Source organism: Phodopus roborovskii, unplaced genomic scaffold (genome assembly GCF_943737965.1).
Source record: "Phodopus roborovskii unplaced genomic scaffold, PHOROB, whole genome shotgun sequence".
Classification (NCBI taxonomy): Eukaryota; Metazoa; Chordata; class Mammalia; order Rodentia; family Cricetidae; genus Phodopus; species Phodopus roborovskii.
In genome coordinates, this window is record NW_026126585.1 from 1,622,421 (window position 1) to 1,642,201 (window position 19,781).

Consider the following 19,781-nt stretch of genomic DNA (forward strand, 5'->3'; position numbering starts at 1 on the left):
AGTTAGTGATGTGTATAGGCAAACTGTGACTGCCTGAAGGCTTCCACCCCATCTCTCCCCTCCTGTATACCCACCTGTGCACTATGCCCTCTTCCCCTCTCTTCCTGCAGTCTTCTGTGCTTTTCTCTTTGCATGCTTTCCTTCATAGCTCAATGTGGTTAATAACTGATTTAACTTGAGCACTAAAATCGACAGTGTTTTCTCTTCCTCTCCAGTAGTTTCTGATGGAATAGCTCCAGTGGCACAGACTCAAGGTTTTGGATTTCTAGCTATTTCCCGGGTGATGACAATGCCAGTGAGTAGGAGGAGCATGGCTCAGCGCTGGACCAGAGTCTAGGGAGACTCTGTACCACAGAATGTGGCTTGGGTCAGAAGCTCAGACATGTTTGATGAAGAAGCCTTGGCATGTAGGCTGAGTGAAAAAATGAGAAGTGAAATACCTGAATGGAAAGCTCTGGCCCCTCTCGGCTAATCTTCACCTGATGCACCCTTCTGTTGGCCAAGTTCTCTGTGCTGATGGTGAACACATGACTTTCTTCCTTGCTTAGCTGATAGCGAACTTGTAAACTTCCTTGAAAGCAAAAGAGGGGATGGACATTAAAATTAAAGCAGTAAATACAACATATACATATGTCATTAAATTGCGCATGAATTGGCCATTTCTGTTTTCTGAGCCTCAATGCCTCAGCATTAAACCTTTGTCAAAATCTTTTGTTCATCAGAGTTGAAATACACACTTCTGAATACAGCTACTAAATAAAACAAGGTTCTCTGTGTTGTTCTTCCTGTCACTTTCTATATGTGCCATTTTTAATTAAAATCCAAGGTTGAGATAAGCATGATGATGTAAAATTGTAATTTCATCACTTTGTAGGCCTAGACAGTAGGATCGGCATTTCAGGCCAGCTGGAATACAGAGTGAATCTCTGACTCAAAAAGGCAACTAGAGAGAGAGAGAGAGAGAGAGAGAGAGGGGGGGGGGGGGGGAGAGAGAGAGAGAGCAGAGAAAAGGAAGGAAGAGAGAGAAGGAACTGAAGAAAGGGAAGACAGGAAGTAAGAGGTCCATTTTGACAAGCACATCCACAGGCCTATCTTGCAATTGGAATGTGAGAACATGAGCATGACTTGGTTATTCTCATGATATGGTTCTTTCAGCATCACCTTCATCCTTCTGAGCTTGAGCAAGAGAAAACCTACCTCTTGCTACCCACTGAGGTGTAATGCAACGTTTCCAGTTTAAGTGTGGTCTGAGGAAGGTGTTTTGACCAGCCTAAACCTTCAAGGCCCCTTAGGCAATTCAAATTTTACCAGGAGAGTGTGTTCCAAGCAACTGTTCACTATCCATGCAGTTGGGATATCAGATCACTGAATCTCAACCTCACAGGCTACAAAACGGATGCCAAATAAAGAGGGTGTAGGAAAGTCTGGAAAGGCATATGAAGGACTTTCCCTCCTTGCCTTTTTTATGTGGGAAGGGGAGGAAGAGGATTGAGGGATGGAGGGAGACTAAACACTACATAGACAGCTACTGTAGTGGGGACATCCTTTTATAATTTGAAAGCTACTCTCCGTAAACAAGTGACACGGAAGGCCAACGCTCACTGGCTTGTTTATCCCATGTTTTTTCACTTCACCTCTCCAGTACAGTTAATGCCTAAGTTGCTCTGTCCACTCAGAGCACTCACATACAGTAGGAGTGCAGTAGGAGTCTTGCTCAGACACCAGGAGCTCTCTTTTTGAATATGCAAAAGAGAAAAATTGTCATGTGCAGAGTACAGTATCATATTTTCAGGGGCATTGTGTGCAGAATACAGTATCATATTTTCAGGGACGTTAAGGAGAAAAGCACACTTACTCAAATTTGGGCTAAGAAATATGAGCATGATCCACCCCTTCACATTCTCCCATTTCGTTAACCTTCATCAACACAGTCATTTTTCCCATTGCTGACAACCATAGGAAAACAACAGGGCTTGTATGCAAGACTAACATTCTTAGTCATCAGGCCAGTGCTTGATTGTCTTTTCCTTTCTCTGCTTCTTTTGGTGATTGTTAATATTCATTTAATCATTGTTCCACTCTTCCCCAGGGCTCTCTGTTGGAAACCAGCATTCTGCTGACCCCGCCCCCTAATGATGGACAGGGCATGCATGGCCATGTCATCACTAAGTCACTCATAAAGGGGCTGTGTAGGGGACTCAGTGAAAGCGAGTCTCCCTCTCTCTGTCTCTCTGTCTCTGTCTCTTTCTCTCCTGCTTTCAGTTGGCCACCAACCACCCCTCTTCTCCCTCCCCTCTCCTTCTCTTCCCCTCTCTGTCCCCCCCTCCTCTCCTCTTCTGTTCCCAGTGTCTCTATTTCTTTTCCTTTCTCGCTCACTCCCCTTTCTAAATAAACTCCTCATTTAAGCTCTATCTGTCTGGCCTGTTATCCCTTCTGCTTCGCTGCCTTGGTCACCCTCACCTGCCATGGAACCTGCTATGCCTTTACTTTGGGACCCCACTCACTTGGGACCCTCACTTGGGACCTCTCCCCTTCTCCAGTTTTATTCTTATAACTGTAACAAAGGAACAACACTTTCTATCACCACATTCCTACCTAAATACTACACAATGGTAAACAGTTTAGGTTTACAGTCCCAGAGGTAGCAAACTGTCACGAGGCATGTACTATCAATATAACAAACGAAAAAGAATGGGCTAAATGCCAGGTCAGAAGTGCATTGAGAGCAGCAATGCATCGTACTGCATTTATCTCCCACTTGGTCTCATTTTTCTCTCTAGTGCACATTACTAGTGCTATGCATAAATGGGATACTTCCTCTGCATGAACATAGGCAGAGATTTGCTGTTTACAATTTGGAAATTAGAAATAAAAGTGATTTTTGAGATGCAGTTATCTCCTCCTTTCCAAATATGGTCCTGAAATAAATAATTGTAATAGAATGCACTCTGGTCACCACCAAGTACCGCATAAAATTTTAGTGGATCCTTTTAATGTTGATACACTCAAATTATATCTTTCTCCTTTTTTCTTCCTTTTTTTTTAATATACCTTTGAGCTAAATTATTACCTCAATGCCTTTCTGTGTGCAAGAACTACATAACAGCAGTTATCCATACTACTTAAAAATATAGTAGTGAGAACCGGTGAGATGGCTCAGCAGGTACAACAGTATTTGATTACATGCATTCCAAGCCTGGGTTTCACACCTAAGAAGAGTGAGAAGATCTAACTCACATGGAATAACACACTGTGCTCTCAAACAGAAACGCACATTGAATGTGTTAATATGATAAAAATCTGCAATTGAAAATAATAGTGCAAAACTTATACTAAAATCAGACATAAAACCCTATAATTAAACATGGTGATGAAAATCCTTCTTCAAAAGAATCACATTCATATTCTAAAAATTGCCCTTGTCAAACCAGATAAAATTACGTCTCTATCCTTACTAAACGAATTCATCATGATTGAGTTCCTGCTTTCCATGTTCATTTAGAAAGTTCTTCCCTTTTTTCTTAATTTCACAGATATAAGAAAACAAATGAAAGTTCCAGGAATTGAAGGACTTATTGTATTTACTTAATAAATTTTTTAGAGTCAGGTTTAGAAACTATATCTAGTGGTTCCAAAGGTCCTATGTTACCTTTAAAATGCCAGTCATCCCTTTCTAGAATAGGGATTTCAGTGAGGAGAAGCTTTCACATTAGGACCCTTTTCCCTCATCCTTCAGAATCCAGCATAATGTTTCTCTTAGAAAATCCCCTGGTTTTTTAAGCTCATCGGCTGGTCCATCTTTGCCCTAGTGTACACTGTGTGATATTGACCGTAATCTGCAAACTCTAGTCAGGACATAACTTTGGTGTATGTGAGTATGAGTGTGTGTGTGTGTGTGTGTGTGTGTGTGTGTGTGATATGTTCATTTGCATGTTGTGTAGTGTGCATATCCATCTGCGTATTTGTACAGGCTAAAAGTCAACACTGAATCTTCCTCTGTTTATTTCTACCTAACATTTTGAAATGGGGTCTCCCATTGGCTGACCAGGAGCTCAATGACTGGTAAAACTGGTTGGCCATTGAGCCCTATAAATCCTCTTGTCTCCACATTCTCAGCAGTGGGGTTTTGTTGCAGATCGAAAGACCTAGGTTGTACATGAACACTGGGGATCCAAGTTCAGGTCCTCATGTTTGCAGAGCAAGCATTTTATTGGCCAAGCCATGCCCTCAGTTCCCTAGTGCTGTAGTCTGTATCTTTCTGATGTGTATTCTGTCAAGTGTTTTTAATTTGGTTGAAAGAGACTAAAGCAAGCATCTGTCAGGGATGAGGTAAACCATATTATACATTAAAAATGGCATCAGTGGTCAGTATACATTTATACATCCAAATGCTTGCTCACAGTCCATAGCTAATTCTTGCTAACATTTCACATGGTCCTTCTTTCTCACAATAAATTCATCATTTTCAGATTATTTTTGCTTATACATTTAGTCTCAATTTACTGTCAGTTTTTTTCCTCTCACATAATGGCTGGTTTCCCTTTGTCCTGTCTCAGCTTATTCTTGAAATCACAGAATATTCACATCCCTGAATGTCTCTAGAAAGCCAACTGGACACTCATAGTTTTGTAGCTTCATAGGCCACCATTTTCACTGCCTAAGGTGTCTAGGGACAGTGTCATTCTGGAGGAAAATGTTAGAAGTTAAATTCTCAGCAGACACACTTTAATGGCTATAGGAAAGTGTTGTGTGTGTGTGTGTGTGTGTGTGTGTGTGTGTGTGTGTGTTCTATTTTCTGAAACCCACTGGAAATCCTTGTTCATTTTCATGAGGCACTATTACCCCCAACATGGTTTCTGTCATCCAGGTGAATGGCCTTCTGTCCTATCAAGGGATGTTTCTGTGCCTCTGTATCCACACACCATTTGCATTAAAAAGACTCTAACCATTGTGGATAGTTCTCATTTCATTTTGACTAATACAACAGTTAATATTCTATTTTCAAATAATGTAATACTGAATAATAGAAAGACGTAAACTGGCATAAGAGTTTCAAGATTAATTAGTTACTAATTAATATTATTGAAACAACAATATGATTGAAATATTGTTGGTTGCTGGGTTTTGCTTCAGGATCTGTCTTAAATATTATTTTTATCCTTTTTTATTCAGTCCTCAAATTTATAAAGATTAAGGTTATAGCTTAGCAATATAGTGCTGTGGTTAGCACTCACAAGGTCCTGGGTTTGATCTCTGGCAAGGCACGAAACAACAACCACAGCAGAAAGAGCAAAATCACATGAGTACATACAAATAAAAAGAGGTTAAAATCTGTGAAATAAATCTGTACATGTGAATATTAGTCATCTTATAGATATCTTCTTTCACATTTCATTATGACTTACATTGCAATTTAAATTTCATCATGCTTGCCTCCCCTTAGATCCTGCCATAAAAATATAATGCATGATTTAGAAGCCTTTCGATCAGTGAGTACACTAATACTACTCTGGTTTCACAAAACAAATGAGAAACAATATACCTAACTTGAGAAATTTCATAAGCCCATTCTTAAACTAAACCTATTTTCCTGGGCTTGTATTCACACAAGCTTGTACAAGTTACTGTTAGATGCAGTGATACAGTTATAAAATTCTAGAAGACCATGAATTATTTAAAAAAAAAAAACAAATTCATGGATTATAAGTATTACTATCATAAAATGTCCATACTGCTCAAGGCATACTATACAGTGACTATTATATGTATTAAAATTCTAGTGACAGTATTTAGGTAAATAGACTCCTACATTTATTTAAAACCACAAAAAACCCTAAAGGATAAAAAAGAATTTTGAGAAACAAAAACAACACAAAAAAACCCTAAGGAGTAAACAGAATTTTGAGAAACAAAAGCAAATAGCATGGCAGTGGTATAGAATTAGACCTCTCAATCTAGGTAACAGAATAAAGAGCTCAAAGCTAAACACACACACACACACACACACACACACACACACACACACACACACACACACACACACTAAACGACATTTAAAGTATTTTTGTTTTTTTATTGAATATTTCATATATCCTGACCATATCCAATCCACACTGACACTTTTACATCTTCCCAGACTAATTCTTGACAAATCTCAAAGAATATACAAAGGGACATGGACTGCCTCTTCAGTAAATAATGATGAAAGAACTAACGAAGCTCACACAAAAGAACAAAATGAGATTTTAGCCACAATCAGAAGTTGACCTAGAAAGTACTAAAAGCTAAACTTTGTGATCTAAAATTCTAAAACTCCTAGAGGAAAACAAAACAAAACAAAAACATTTATTTATTTTCTTTAAATTTGAAACAACCTTGTTTTACATTTTAATCCCATTTCCTTCACCCTCCTACCCTCCCCTGCCAACCCCCATATCATCCCATTTCTTCTCCCCAGAGTGGGTGAGGCCTTCCATATCATATCATTTGGAGCAGAGCCTAGACCCTCCCTGATGTGTCTAGGCTGAGAGAGTATTCCTCTATGTGCAATGGGCTCCCAAAGTCCATTAGTATACTAGAGGGATAGCTCAGCCATTAAAGGCTAGGCTCATAACCATAAATATAAGAGAGAGAGAAACAAAAACATTTCTTAAAAATAGGAATCCAAAATTAAAATTATAATAGTCACAAGATAACTGGGAATTCATCAAGTGGAGATACTTCTCAGCCTCACAGGGCTAGGGCCAGCTTGATGGTCATCTAGGAAAATAACTGTTGTACAAGTCTGATGAGCTGAGGTCAAGCTCCAGAACCCATGGAGGAAGGACAGAAAGGACTACTGAATGTTATCCTCCCAATCCTCAACTGTACCTTAGCTTATGCACTTAACTAAATATGTATGTCATGCATGGACCCACCTCTACACAGATGATATATGAATTAAATATCATTTTAAATGTTCCTGCACAGCATCCAAAACAACAAATATAACAAAATGGTCACCAACAGAATGGGAAAAATCACTTCCAAACATTATTTAGCAAAATGTTTATTAATATCCAAATACATAAAGAATGAACTTCTAAGCAGCCATACAAAACAAACAACCTGGATGATATGGACACATTCTGAATGGATATTTTTCAAAGAAGATATACACTAAATGAAGGGAATAAGAAGCAGCACTCAAACAGGGGCAGGGGTTGAACAGGTGTTTAATCCCAGCACTTGGGAGGCAGAGGCAGGTGGATCTCTGTAAGGTCAAGGCCACTCAGTTCTACACAGTGAGTTCCAGAACAGCCAGAGCTATTACACAGAGAGGCACTGTCTTGCAAAACCAGAAATCAAAACAAAACAAAAGAGTTCTCTACCTTCATCAGAGAAATGTGAATGTAAAACATAATGAGATATAGTCTTACACTCATTGGTGTGGGCATTACCAAAATGACAAGAGAAAACAAGAGTTTGCAAGACAAGGAAAAAAGAGGAACTCTTATAGACTATGCATGAAATGTATAATCCATAACATTTTGTAAAACATGGTGGATGCTTCTGTATGAGATTTTAAGACAGGCAAGTGATGAAGGCTCAGATGATAAATGTGCTTGCTGCCAAGGTAGAACTGAATTTGATCCCCAGGAGCCATGGGGTAGACAAAGAAACTGATTCTTCCAAGCTCTTCTCTGACTTCCATATGTGCACGGTCATAGCATGTGCATAGAATATTCAAACACACACACACACACACACACACACACACACACAATTAACAAGTAAATTATTGAAAATTTTTAAAATGAAAGTACGATGTGGTTTAGCTATCTAATATGCATATATTATATATTATATTCATATATGTATAATATATATATAATGGGAATAAAATGCATTTCAAAGAGATGCATGCATCTCACATGTCTTTGTGCACAAGAGAAATACTCCAAATAATAAAGCAAAACCATAGAGGTCTGCTGAGGCATGAGTGAAGGAAATATGGTTTGTGTAAAAAGTGGCTTGTAACAAAAGAAGGAATCTTTTCCATTTGTACCATGGATGGGCCCAGAACCTTTCTGAGAAGCGAACAAATAAAGACACAGAAAGACGGGAAGCACAGGTTCTAACTTACATATGGACTCTGAAAATGTAGATTCCATAGACTCCATGAGGAGAGTGGAGGTTAGTACAGGGTGAGTCAAACTGAGGTATTGATCAAATAGCAAACACCTCAAGCTATAAGAGGAAGAACAAGTTTTGAGGACATAATACATTGATAGTTGCAAGTGGAAATGCTGGATTATTGTCTACACATATATTCAATCATCAAAAAGAAACAATTATAAAAATTTAAAAAGCCACTAGTTTATAATTAGGAACTGAGTGAACAGCCAAATTTCCCAAGGAAGTTGTTCATATAAACTCATAACCTGATAATATGATGAAAATCTTATAAATTCCCCCTGATGACAATTACAATCTCAGATCTCAGAATAAAAATGACTACAAGTGCACAAACACCTCTTTCCATGTATGTGTGGTTTCTCTTGTGGATAAGAGTTCCAAGAGGGAAGGGTATTAGTCATTAGAAAGACCTAACTAAGCACTGGACTAGTATTTACAGACACTGGTGCAATCAGAGACAATATACACTGAGATAAACAGTAATATTATCAAAGGATTGCATTACTTTCAGGTCAGGAACCAAGAAATGTCTATATTTTACCATGGTCTAGTCACACTCCCTGTGGACAAGAATATTGTATCTCCCAATGACATTATGGGAAGGATAACAACCCCCCCCTTTTTTTTTTTTTTTTTTGTCTTTTCTTCATTAATTTATTTATCCATTATTTTACATCACAACCACAGTTCCCACTCATCCTTCTCCTCCCATTCCTTCCCCCCCCAATTCCCCTTTGACCCGCCTCCACAAAACCACTCCCCCTCTGCTTCTGACAGCAAAGGGGCCAGCTTCCCATCGTTATCAACAAAGCAAGGCATATCCACTTGAGGTAAGACTGAGCTCCTCCCCTTGCATTAAGACTTGGTAACGCAACCCAGTATACAGAATATGTTCCCAAAGCAACAGGGACAGGCCCTGTTCCCACTGCTTTACAACTGTCACAGATACGTGACAGTTTTTTCCAAGGGGGTTGGGGGCTAAGTTGGTTCCATGGGGGGTAGGGGGCTTCTTATTGTTACTCCAGTGTCTGAGCTCCTAAGGGCCAAGTTATGGAACTATTAAGTAACTGCATCACCTATTACAGAATCATAATGTATTTACTCTGCATATACTGAGTATTTGTCAACTGCAAGAAGTAAGACAAGGAACTGGAAGGATGGCTTAGCACTTACAAGCATGGGCTGCTTTCACCGACCACCCAAGTTCAGTTTTTAGTACCTATGTGAGGAAGCTCACAGCTGCTTGTAACTCTAGTTCCAGGAACCCTATGGCCTTTCCTGGCTTTTGAGGTCACCTGTACACATGTACACACACACACGCACACACACACACACACACAATTAAAGTATAAATAAATTTTAAATACGCAGATTATGGTGGTTTTAAAAACCTAATATTTTGAAGCCTGTTGGCGAAGCTGTGGTTGGTAGAAATTATAGTCACTTTTGCAGCAAAGGTAAATGTTAAGATTATTTCACATAATTTCTATCTTGCACAAGGGAAGGACAGTTTAGTTGGAAATCAGCCACCCAAGAGCTCTTTGAGAATTTCTCCTGAGTTAGTAACCTCAATGCTCTAATCTTCCCTCATCCACTCTGCTCTTATGGCTTTCTTGGGCTCAATTCATTCCTTATTCAAAGCAACCTTGAAGACCCTCAGAGGAAGTAATAAGCAGTCGCCAACGCCTCCAGCGCATTGGGTGGATGGGCTCCAGTTTACTTTATTCAGCCGGATCCTAAGCACTTTAATAAGAAACAATTATCTTCTTCTATTTCACTGCTTCTGTTTATGCCAGCACAAAATAGCCCACAACATGTCCTACCTTTAGCTCAGAAAGTGTTTGCATAGAATCAAGTCCTATTACTGCTACTGAAGGCAGACCACTGGCGACTTTTCTGTGGCACTCTGCTTATCTCTTTCCCTATGTCCTGGTTCATGGAACCATTTTTCAATGTCAAGAAAATATGTTTAGTGATGAAATGAAGACTTTCTTTAATTTTAACTTCTCGCCTGATAAATATTAGCTTTTTACCATTGATTTGACACGTTCTGAAGTCATCTAGAAAAAGAGTCTTAACCGAACAATCCTCTAGATCAGCTTAGCCTACAGGCACATCTTGGGGAGAAGGGGGCTCTCTCTTTACTTTTAAAGGATGTGGGAGAACCCAGCCCATTTTGCACAACGCTGTTTCTGAGGCGGGAGATCTTGAACAGTGTATATAGGAGAGAAAACGACAAGCAAGCAATGAAGCAGGCAGGCCTGCACACATTTATTTCTCTCTGCTCCTGACTGCAACTATACTGTGAATAGCTTCACTCCTCTCTTTCTACAAAGATGGGCTGTAATATATGCTGCTGTCTAAACCCCTTGCCCCCATAAGGTGCTTTTTGTCTGAGTCTTTCAGTGAAACCAGACCAGGTGTGAACAAATCCAATCCAGCTCCCTGCTTCAGACCTGTACTCTGAGCCCAGTCTTTGAAACATACACATGAGATCCTGGGTCCATGGGAAAGCTTTGGTGATCCTTTATGTGCTTAGAGATCCCATTAAGCCACTAAAGATGTGCCTTTCTTTCTTTAGAGACAAAATTAGAATTCATTTCCATTAAGCAGAAAACATTCCTCCTATTTGTTTATGATTTATGGAATTTGACAGCAAAGATCATTAGGACTCAGTGCAGTGATTAGTCTTTGAAGTAGTCCCAATGAGGCAGCATTGTGAATTTCACGTTATGCTTTATGATCCAATTTCTTTTGACTATAGACACTCCTCAGAAGAACACTTAAAACTTTAAAATCTTTGGCGGTAATGCCGCGCCTGTGTGTCTGAGAATACTCTGCTTCAATGGCCACAGACAGGGACGGAATGCAGGAATGTTGGGTGCCCATCTGAGGCTTGTTGCCTCATTGGTAGAATGCTGCTCAGGAGTTCCCTCTCACAAGGAACTCCCTGCCATGTTCTTTGCTCTCTTTTTTCTTGTGCAGGGTTCAGCATGGGCAAAGCCATCTATGGGTGCAAGCACCAGCTCATAAAAGCAAGGCACCAGGGAGCAATGGAGAGCTAGAAGCAATCATGACCAGGTGGTCAAAACAACTGACTTTCTAATCAATAGCCTTACACACAATAGTCTTACACACAGGGATGAGGAACTGCTCCTTTGTATTTCCATAAAAAGTTGATTGAAACTTAAACAAAAAAAAAAAAAAAGAGAGCAAGGGGGGGAAGAAGGAAGGAAGGAAGGAAAGAAGGAAGGAAGGAAGGAAGGAGGAAGAACAAATCTAGAACTGTGGTACCATAAATTTGGGACATAAAATAAAACTGACCTAAGGGAAGTTATTAACTCAAACTACATTCTTTATAAATGGCTATCATTAAATGTCTTCTAACTAGTACTCAGGGGAGTCCACCCTGAATTTGTTCAGGGTAGTAGTGGGTGGTTGTCCACCAACTACACATTCAGTCCACATGATAAGGACCTGAACCCTACTCTGGTTCAATAACCTCCTCTAAAGCAGCTCCATATCTAAGATGTAGTCTCTTAGGAAGTTGCCATACTGTCATGTTTAGGGTTACTATTACTGTGATGACACTCCACGATCAAAGTAAAGTTAGGGAGGAAAAAGTTTACTTGACTTAAATTTTTACATTTAATTGAGCTTCCCTCATCTCAGGCAACTTTAGTTTGTGTCATGTTGACACAAAATTATAATGCAAAATCAACCACTTGCCAAATGAAGACACAATCACATCAGCCTTATCTGATGGGAACTGCAAAAGTCATAAAGCCAGCACAGCTGCTTGACAAAGATCCAGCAAATCAGACTGAACCACATGATGGCCTCCATGCCACTTTTGATTTGGATTTCTGCCTGTTGCACACTGGGGGACATTTAATGTTTGCACAATTTGGGGTTATTGGATTTACTGAAATTTTCTTGAGTCATTTAGGCCTTTTCCCTGTAGTACTGCTTCTAATCTTCCCTAGGAAAGTCCTGAACATACTACCACTACTGAATTAAGGAAATATCTTTACCTACATGAAAGTCTTACTTATGCCTTGGAGGCTGTGATAAACACAATGAAGTCAGAGATCTCTTTATAAGGCTATGAGGCACTCTTGAGACATCTGTCCCTGTGCTTGCTCAGGAATAAGAATTGGGGTGGGGGGATGGGAGGGGAGGGTGGTCAGGGTGCATGTGAGAGGGCAGAGAGGGTAAAAGTGAGGGAGGGAGGGAAGGAGGGAGGGAGGAAGAGGGAACAGTGATCTACATGTAAAATAATAAAACAAAAACAAAAACAAAAAAACAAGGACAGAAGATTCCCCACACAAAAGTCAAGGTCACAGGTCTCCAAGACACATGTGAATGAGTCAACAGTCATTTCAAATAAAAATATACTACATTGTCAAGAAGAAAAGGAAATCAAAACAAAGGGAAACTTTAAAAAGTCAACAAGATTAGGTTAGCTAAAGAAATCAGCCACAGATCAGATTACAAACTATATACACTCAGGCAATTACATGGTACATACAGCAACCAAGTTAGATTACCTAAAATTACCTCTTCCCTACACAGACACTTACATTGATGGGCAAATAATCATGCTGAAATATGATTTTAAAAATGAGATGCCATGATATCTCTTTCTTAGAAGAGTTAGCTTATGCAGGGCCACTGGTATGTCATATGATCAAAGAAAAACAAAATGCCAGAATTACACATACAAACAAATTATATAGATGAAACTGCAAATAATTATGCAAAAATTTGAATAATAACTTCAACAGCTTTGGCATGAGGTTTTCTCTTGGGCATTCTGACTGCTTTGCTACTCTTGGCTTGCTCAGCCTGCTTTCTTAGAGAACATAGGAATACCAGCCCAGGACTGACACCACTCACAATGGTTGAACACTCCAGAATCAATCTCTAATTTAAAAGAAAAAAAGAGAGAGAGAGATGATTTACAGGCTTGCCTACAGCCTAATATTATTGCAGGCATTTTCTTAATTGAGGTTCCCTCCTATCAGATGACTTTAGTTTGTGCCAAGTTGACATAAAACTAACCAGCAGAGAAGCATTAAAAATATGCTATCTAGGAAGGTAGAGAGATGGCTCATGGAGAGAAATGCTTGCTGAGAGTGACATTAGTGGACCTCTGGCTTTCACACACACACACACACACACACACACACACACACACACACACACACACACTAAATCCTGGGTTTAACATTTCACTAGTTTAGTGATATGAAAAATGTAGCTTGGTCAAAACTCAAATCCACATGTCTGAGCCTTCTATATTCTCAGTGTCTGTTAGCACCACAATAGTATTCTGCCAAGTATGCAGAAAGACAAAGCAATTTGAGCTGGCTTCAGGCACTTCCATAAATGAAAATATAAATGATGGTCAATTAGAGATGATTTCCTAAACCACTTTCTGAAATCGTTAACACACGGAATAACCAGCTCTTAAATAGCTTCAGGCATTTTCCACACGCAGAACATCACATAGCCACAGTGCTTTGCTTATTGTAATGGTGGCAATCCATTACTGAGCTTCTTGAAATAAGGCGGATGGGGAGTTGCATCAAGTACTGACTATGAAAATTTACCTGTGCAGAGCCAAGGACCCCATCCAAGATGGTTGTTGTTCTTTTTAGGTCCATTATTCTGTCTAACTTTAACCTTGCCTTGGAAATGGGAACAACAGATTTCCATCCATCTAGATGTTTCCAAAGTAGGAGGGAAGGAGGACTACAGAGTACCTACTGAGTGCCATGCTAGTTTTTATGGGTCTTTGGCTACTGTAGTGAAACTTCTGAGGTAACATAGTATATAGGTGCATGCAATCTGTTTCTTGTCCATCCAAACAACAGCCTAAGTTTTCCTATCCCTGTCCTTAAGAAGAATGGCATTTTCCAAGATTTAGAAATGTGTTATTGTAATGATTTTCAATAGCTATTATTATTTTTAAAGTTAAAGCTAGTGAGAAAGATGCTTAGTGGATTAGTGCTTGCCAGTCAAGCATATGACCTCAGCTTATTCTCATAAGCCCTGAGTTTATAAAACATTATGCATGTAAGCAGATGAGAAGACAGGGAGAACATTCCCTCTGATTTGAGCTAGGAAAAAGTGATAAGAAACAAAATCAAGAATAATTTATAATTACTTCCTCAGACCTTCTCAAATATGTGGTATTTAAAGAAAATAAAGTATACCACCACAAGCTTTTGATAGTATGTACTCATACAGGCTGACCTTGCTTAGATTTATATGGCTTAGCCTCCAAAGAGGGACATGCACAATATGCATTGAGAGATCTACCCATAATCCTGCTCTCTAAAGACATGGCAAATGCCATGGGACATGTCTAGAATATTAAAAACAAATGCAAACATCAATAATTCACCTTGAAGAGAAAATCAGAGATTATATAACTAATGAAACTGGCTATAGCTATCCTCCATGTTGTAAAATCAAAAAAAATAGGACAAAAAGCAGGTTCCATGTCTGTGAGTGGTCCCATGTCACTAAGTTAATGACATGACACACAGTCATTATCAAGAGCCAACATATGTCTACTGAATATAAGGTGTGCCTTCCTTTGCTTTATACTAGATCTCCTGAGCCAGGTCCTTTGCTCTGAATTTATAGAGAATACATCTACTTGGAAGGATGGATGAAAGGAAGGAAAGAAAGAAGGAAGAGAAGGATAAAGGAATGGAGGAAGGGAGGGAGGGAGATTGTAAATAGTAATCCAGTCACTAAGGGAGAGCCATGATTCATAGGAGGTTCTTGGGAAGATAAAGTGGATAAAAATGGAGTCAGGAAAAATTCTGAAATGCCCGAGTGTGGTCTTCCCACGAAACATCCTTTCTCTATCAGTTTCTCCTACATCTAAGCAAGTCTACCTCCCAGCATCATGTTAGATAACACAGGCTCTCAAAATAACCAGGCTCTAAGCAGAGTGCCAAGAGCATGGTTGGAATTTACACCTGCCATCTGGAAGCCAGAGACAGGCTGACTATTGTATGGGTCAAACATTAATTAAGCCTCACTCTTCTACCCAGATAATGTGTGAGCCCTGTCTTATAGGCTAAGTCACATATAGTCCACTTTCCTACCTGTGACACAAAACCTGGATTACATATGACTTCAGATTACCTCCTGATGTTATAAGATGTCCCTACCCTCAGTCCATGATGAGTTCACAACTTGCTTTGTTTGGAAGGTTTGATGCTTACTTCATATTCTGATCCTACTGCTTCTAGCAGGGTTATTAAATCTCTTTTCTGACAAATGCATATCTATATCCTATCAGTCTTTAACCCTGCCACCAACACATCAGGCCTGTATTAGTATCACTGTACTGTGAAGAAGTTTTCCAACCCATTACATCATAATACACAGTCTGTGATTTATGTGTTCTTATTATGTGTGGATTTGTCTCATGGCTCTATTTTCAGGAAGGCTCTTCTGGAATCCCATTTCCAATCTATCAGAAAGCCCCATCTTTACAGATTAGTCATTTATCCATGACTATGTCTTGAACATTGTAGGTGCTGCTGAAATGTCTACAGTGATAATTAACAATTTGTGGGGCTCTAAAATACCTTTGGAGACTAGTCTCTGGGCCTGTCTTGGAAGGATCTACTAGGATTAAATTGAGGAGATACATCTTAAATATGGTCAGCACCACTCCACAGACTAGGGCCTTGATTTGAGTAGAATGGAGACAACGAACTAAGTACCAGCCTTCCTTCTCGTTTTCCATAAACATGACTTTCCTAACATGATAGGCTATATCCTAAAATAATGAGGCATAATAAACCTTTACTTCCTTGAATTCCTGTAGTTGGGAATTTTACCATAATATGGAGACAAGTTGAGTAATGTATCCACCAAATGAACTAGTTCATTTCTGTGATGACAAGCTTTGAACTTTCCTAGAACAGGGGTTTCACTGTAGTCGGAGCTAAGGATGTGTTCATTCTAATTGGGAGGGTAATTAGTTATTTCTCTGGGATCGAGGACCTGACAGAGGAAGCAACTTTGGAGAGCTGTTTGGGACCAGAAAACAGAGCTTTAGGGGATGCATTTTATTATGTACAGAAAGGCCTACTGACTAGGGTGATTCCACCATTAGTGGCAGGAATGTAAGGTGGCTACTGGATTTAAGAAGTATGTATGAATGTGTCTCTTAGCTCTATTTTCAGGAAGGCTCTTCTGGAGCCATGTGTTCCCTCTATCAGAAAGCCTCATCTTCACCAAGTAATCATTTACACCTTAGCAGGTCACAGAGTTCTTCAAGCTCTTCACACCTCACAAGGTCAGGAACAGAGATGGGAGTAAAAGCTCTACCAAGCTGCAAGTCATAGATTCCTTCTATTTCTGATCATATTCCCCAGCTAGGCTCACAATACTAAACTTTCATGAGCTCCCAAAGTATCAGCCTGGTACTAAGTGTACAAGCACATATACCTATTGGTGACATTTCAGATACAACCCATACCATTTAGCCCCCAAACCCATAGGTTAATGGTTATCTCACAATATAAAATCACATAATACAATTTCAAAAGTCTCAATAGAATCTTATCAGTTCAAATACTGCTGAGTAGTCCAATCTCCCTACTAAGACTCAAGGTAATCTCTGAAACTTAAGCCACCATTAAATAATAAAATAACTCAAGTTACACACTTCTAACATATGGTATCAGAGCATAAATATTCCCATTAAAAATGGTAAGAATAGGAGACTAGCAAGGATAAATAGGATAAATTAGCCTTAATTCCAGTAGGTAGGTCAGTAGGTAGGTCAAAAAGCAGTATCCTGCAGCACCTCAGGTAAGGGAAACATGGTGGCTTGGGAAATTCCATAACTCTATATTTTGTCAAGGTAGGCAAAGGATAAAGACTGGGTACACTGCACAATCCTATAGTCCCTCACAGCACGGAAGCAAGTGACAGCAGAAGGTTCATCTGTAGTGGCTGGAACATAAAACAACAACTCCTCACATCTCGATAGACCATGAAGAGGAAGAAACAGGACTTGTATTAAGGTAAGGATGTAACCTTCAAAGAACTCCCCTGGATGCCTTGGCCCTACCTCTCAAAGGTTCCATGACTGACTTCGCAAAATAAGATCATGTGTTCTAATAAATAAACTTGCTATGTAGACATTACATAGCAGCTGATAGAAGAAGATGCTCTATGTAGAAGGGGATGGTAAGTGGTAAAATAATTATGGGTAGAAATCAGGAAAGATGAGATAAGAGAAAATAAAAACTCATTTATACAGGACACACTGGCAGTGGTATGCATAAAGACAAATGAGTTAAGCCTTAACTCTAGGTATTACATGCAGGGATGTCATTACATGCCTGGTCTATAAGCCACTCTCATAATTCAGTCTCCTTGTCCATAGCACTCGGACCTTCTTCTAGCTTCTTCCCACTCCTACTTGCTTTGTAGTAGACATTTTCACAAGCCATTCCCTTTGCTGGAGTCAATTGTTCCCAAATCAGCAAGCAAATCTGCCGTAAGATCTCAGCTGAAACATTATCTCCTCTAGAAAATTTTCTTTTCCTACATCCTTGCCCTTCTCCATTTAGAACAAGGCTCACACAGTATTAAAAATGTAATAAAGTGTTGTGTATTCGCTCACTTGAGGCTTGTCACAGTATTAAATTATGTTTCTACTAGGGTATATATTTTATTAAAATGTGATCCTTCCAATGCAGTGTGAGCTCTAGGAGAGCTGAGATTATGGCTCTTTCATTCATCTCTGTTTCTTTTGCGATGCTTAGTACTTAATAAAGATCAACAGAGAGCATTAACACAATATAAAAGAGGAGACAAAAAGGTTTTACCGCAAGGGGTAAAGCAACCTTATTTTGTATAAGATATTCTTATTAGTTAAATAGATAGCAAGGAATATGAGACTGCAATTTCGGAGAGAGGTGGAGGCCAAATTTGCCTCTCTGAAAACCATGCAGAAGAAACTGCTACAGACAGATAACTGACTTTTTTCATGCATAGGATGCCACACATAACATAACATTGCACTAAAGTCATGTTTCAAGATCAACTTCAGGTTAGTTCCTCCCAGGTCATCAAACTAAAGTCTGACTATGCTATGTGTGATTGCAAACTATATTATTCCATAAGACATCCCACACTTGTTTAGTAACAGAATCACTGTAGAGCTCTATGGTATGTTGGTCCTATTCAAATCTTGACCCCACACACTTATTCACCAAAATGATTTTTCTGAGAGACAAGGAAGAAGATCATTGACTTTACATAATCAGTTTAGGACAGATTCCAATACCCGAAGATATTGTCTAGATGGCTCTAGCCTGTCACACAAACCTCCAAGAATATTACCGTCTGGGTTCAACATCAATATCTAGTTCATAAAATTGTAGAGACTGGAGTTATCTGAAATACTTTGAGAATCTGGAACATAACACTAAGAAATGTTAAGTTGCATTGCGATTATCATTTTGGTGATTGTCTTTTACCCTCTCTGATGCAACATCTTCAGCAATTCAATAAGGGACTGAGATAAACATCACATCACCTTCATCACCATTATCATTACATATACCATCATCTTTATCATCATCAAACTAGGGGTTTTGGCCTTGTTCATCTGTGTCATTATTTTTTTCATAGTTAAGACAATTCTGATAGAGCTCTGTTAATGTCATATCATATTTAAGGGCTCCATTCACACAGCACGGATTTGGAAAAGAAACAAGTATAGTGCTGAACACAGGGAGGACTGCCTGCAGAGTTCCTCTCATTAGTGACTTCTATGAACTGGCATACGCACAGTTTGCTGTGTAGGCAGAAGCCTAGCAGAATTCTCAAAGACCTAATCATCTCAAGGTAAGATTTCTGTGCTGTGAAAGGAAACTTTAAGACAGATAAAATACTAGAGTAGTTTAAATAGAAAGAAACCAAAGGTTCTAATTTATTTACATTTTAAGGCAAACAATGACAAAAAGCATGTTTGGTGAATTCTAACTCAGTTATATTTTAATCCTATGATAATGAAAGAATGACCCATATATCTCTTTCCCCCTTTTCTTTGGATAGGGAAAGGACAAAAATATAGCAAGCTATGATGCAGAGGACATCTTAATTGCATTCATGTCGTCTGGAAAATTCCATGTCCTAACATAGAGATGGCGCTTTCAGCCAGTTGGGAATCAGACACTTAGGTACTTCAAAAGCAATTCATTAGCTCCCAATTATGGAGTTCTCGTACGTGCTCTAAACTGTCCCTCCCCATTCATCATTACAGTTGATTAATACAATTATGTAATGGCTAGCAGTTAATATAGGATCATTCATGGTTTTTATACTAAAAGCCAGTTACTATTACTGTCACCTCCACGATCTTATATCCTCAGTTTACATGATCATTCTCTCTTGTATCCACATTTCATGCCAGTGAAATATGCCCAATGACAGTTTGTAAATTTTTCCCCCAAGAAGACTATGTGCTTACTTTTGCCTTCAGGCAGTGGTGGTGCTGTTACTATTACAATGCTTAGTGAAGCAAACACTTAAGTTGTCAGCGATGGACA

At 39.2% G+C, this 19,781-nt stretch overlaps 1 protein-coding gene across 1 annotated transcript in view; it reads right to left on the bottom strand.

The window, feature by feature from the left end:
* The window catches only part of LOC127236381 (contactin-associated protein like 5-1-like), a 159,895-nt gene that overhangs the window by 55,781 nt on the left and 84,333 nt on the right, over positions 1 to 19,781 (bottom strand). The window contains exon 8 of the mRNA XM_051204006.1: positions 441 to 571. Coding sequence (XP_051059963.1) covers positions 441 to 571 — 131 coding nt within the window. The remainder of the gene's footprint in view (positions 1 to 440; positions 572 to 19,781) is intronic.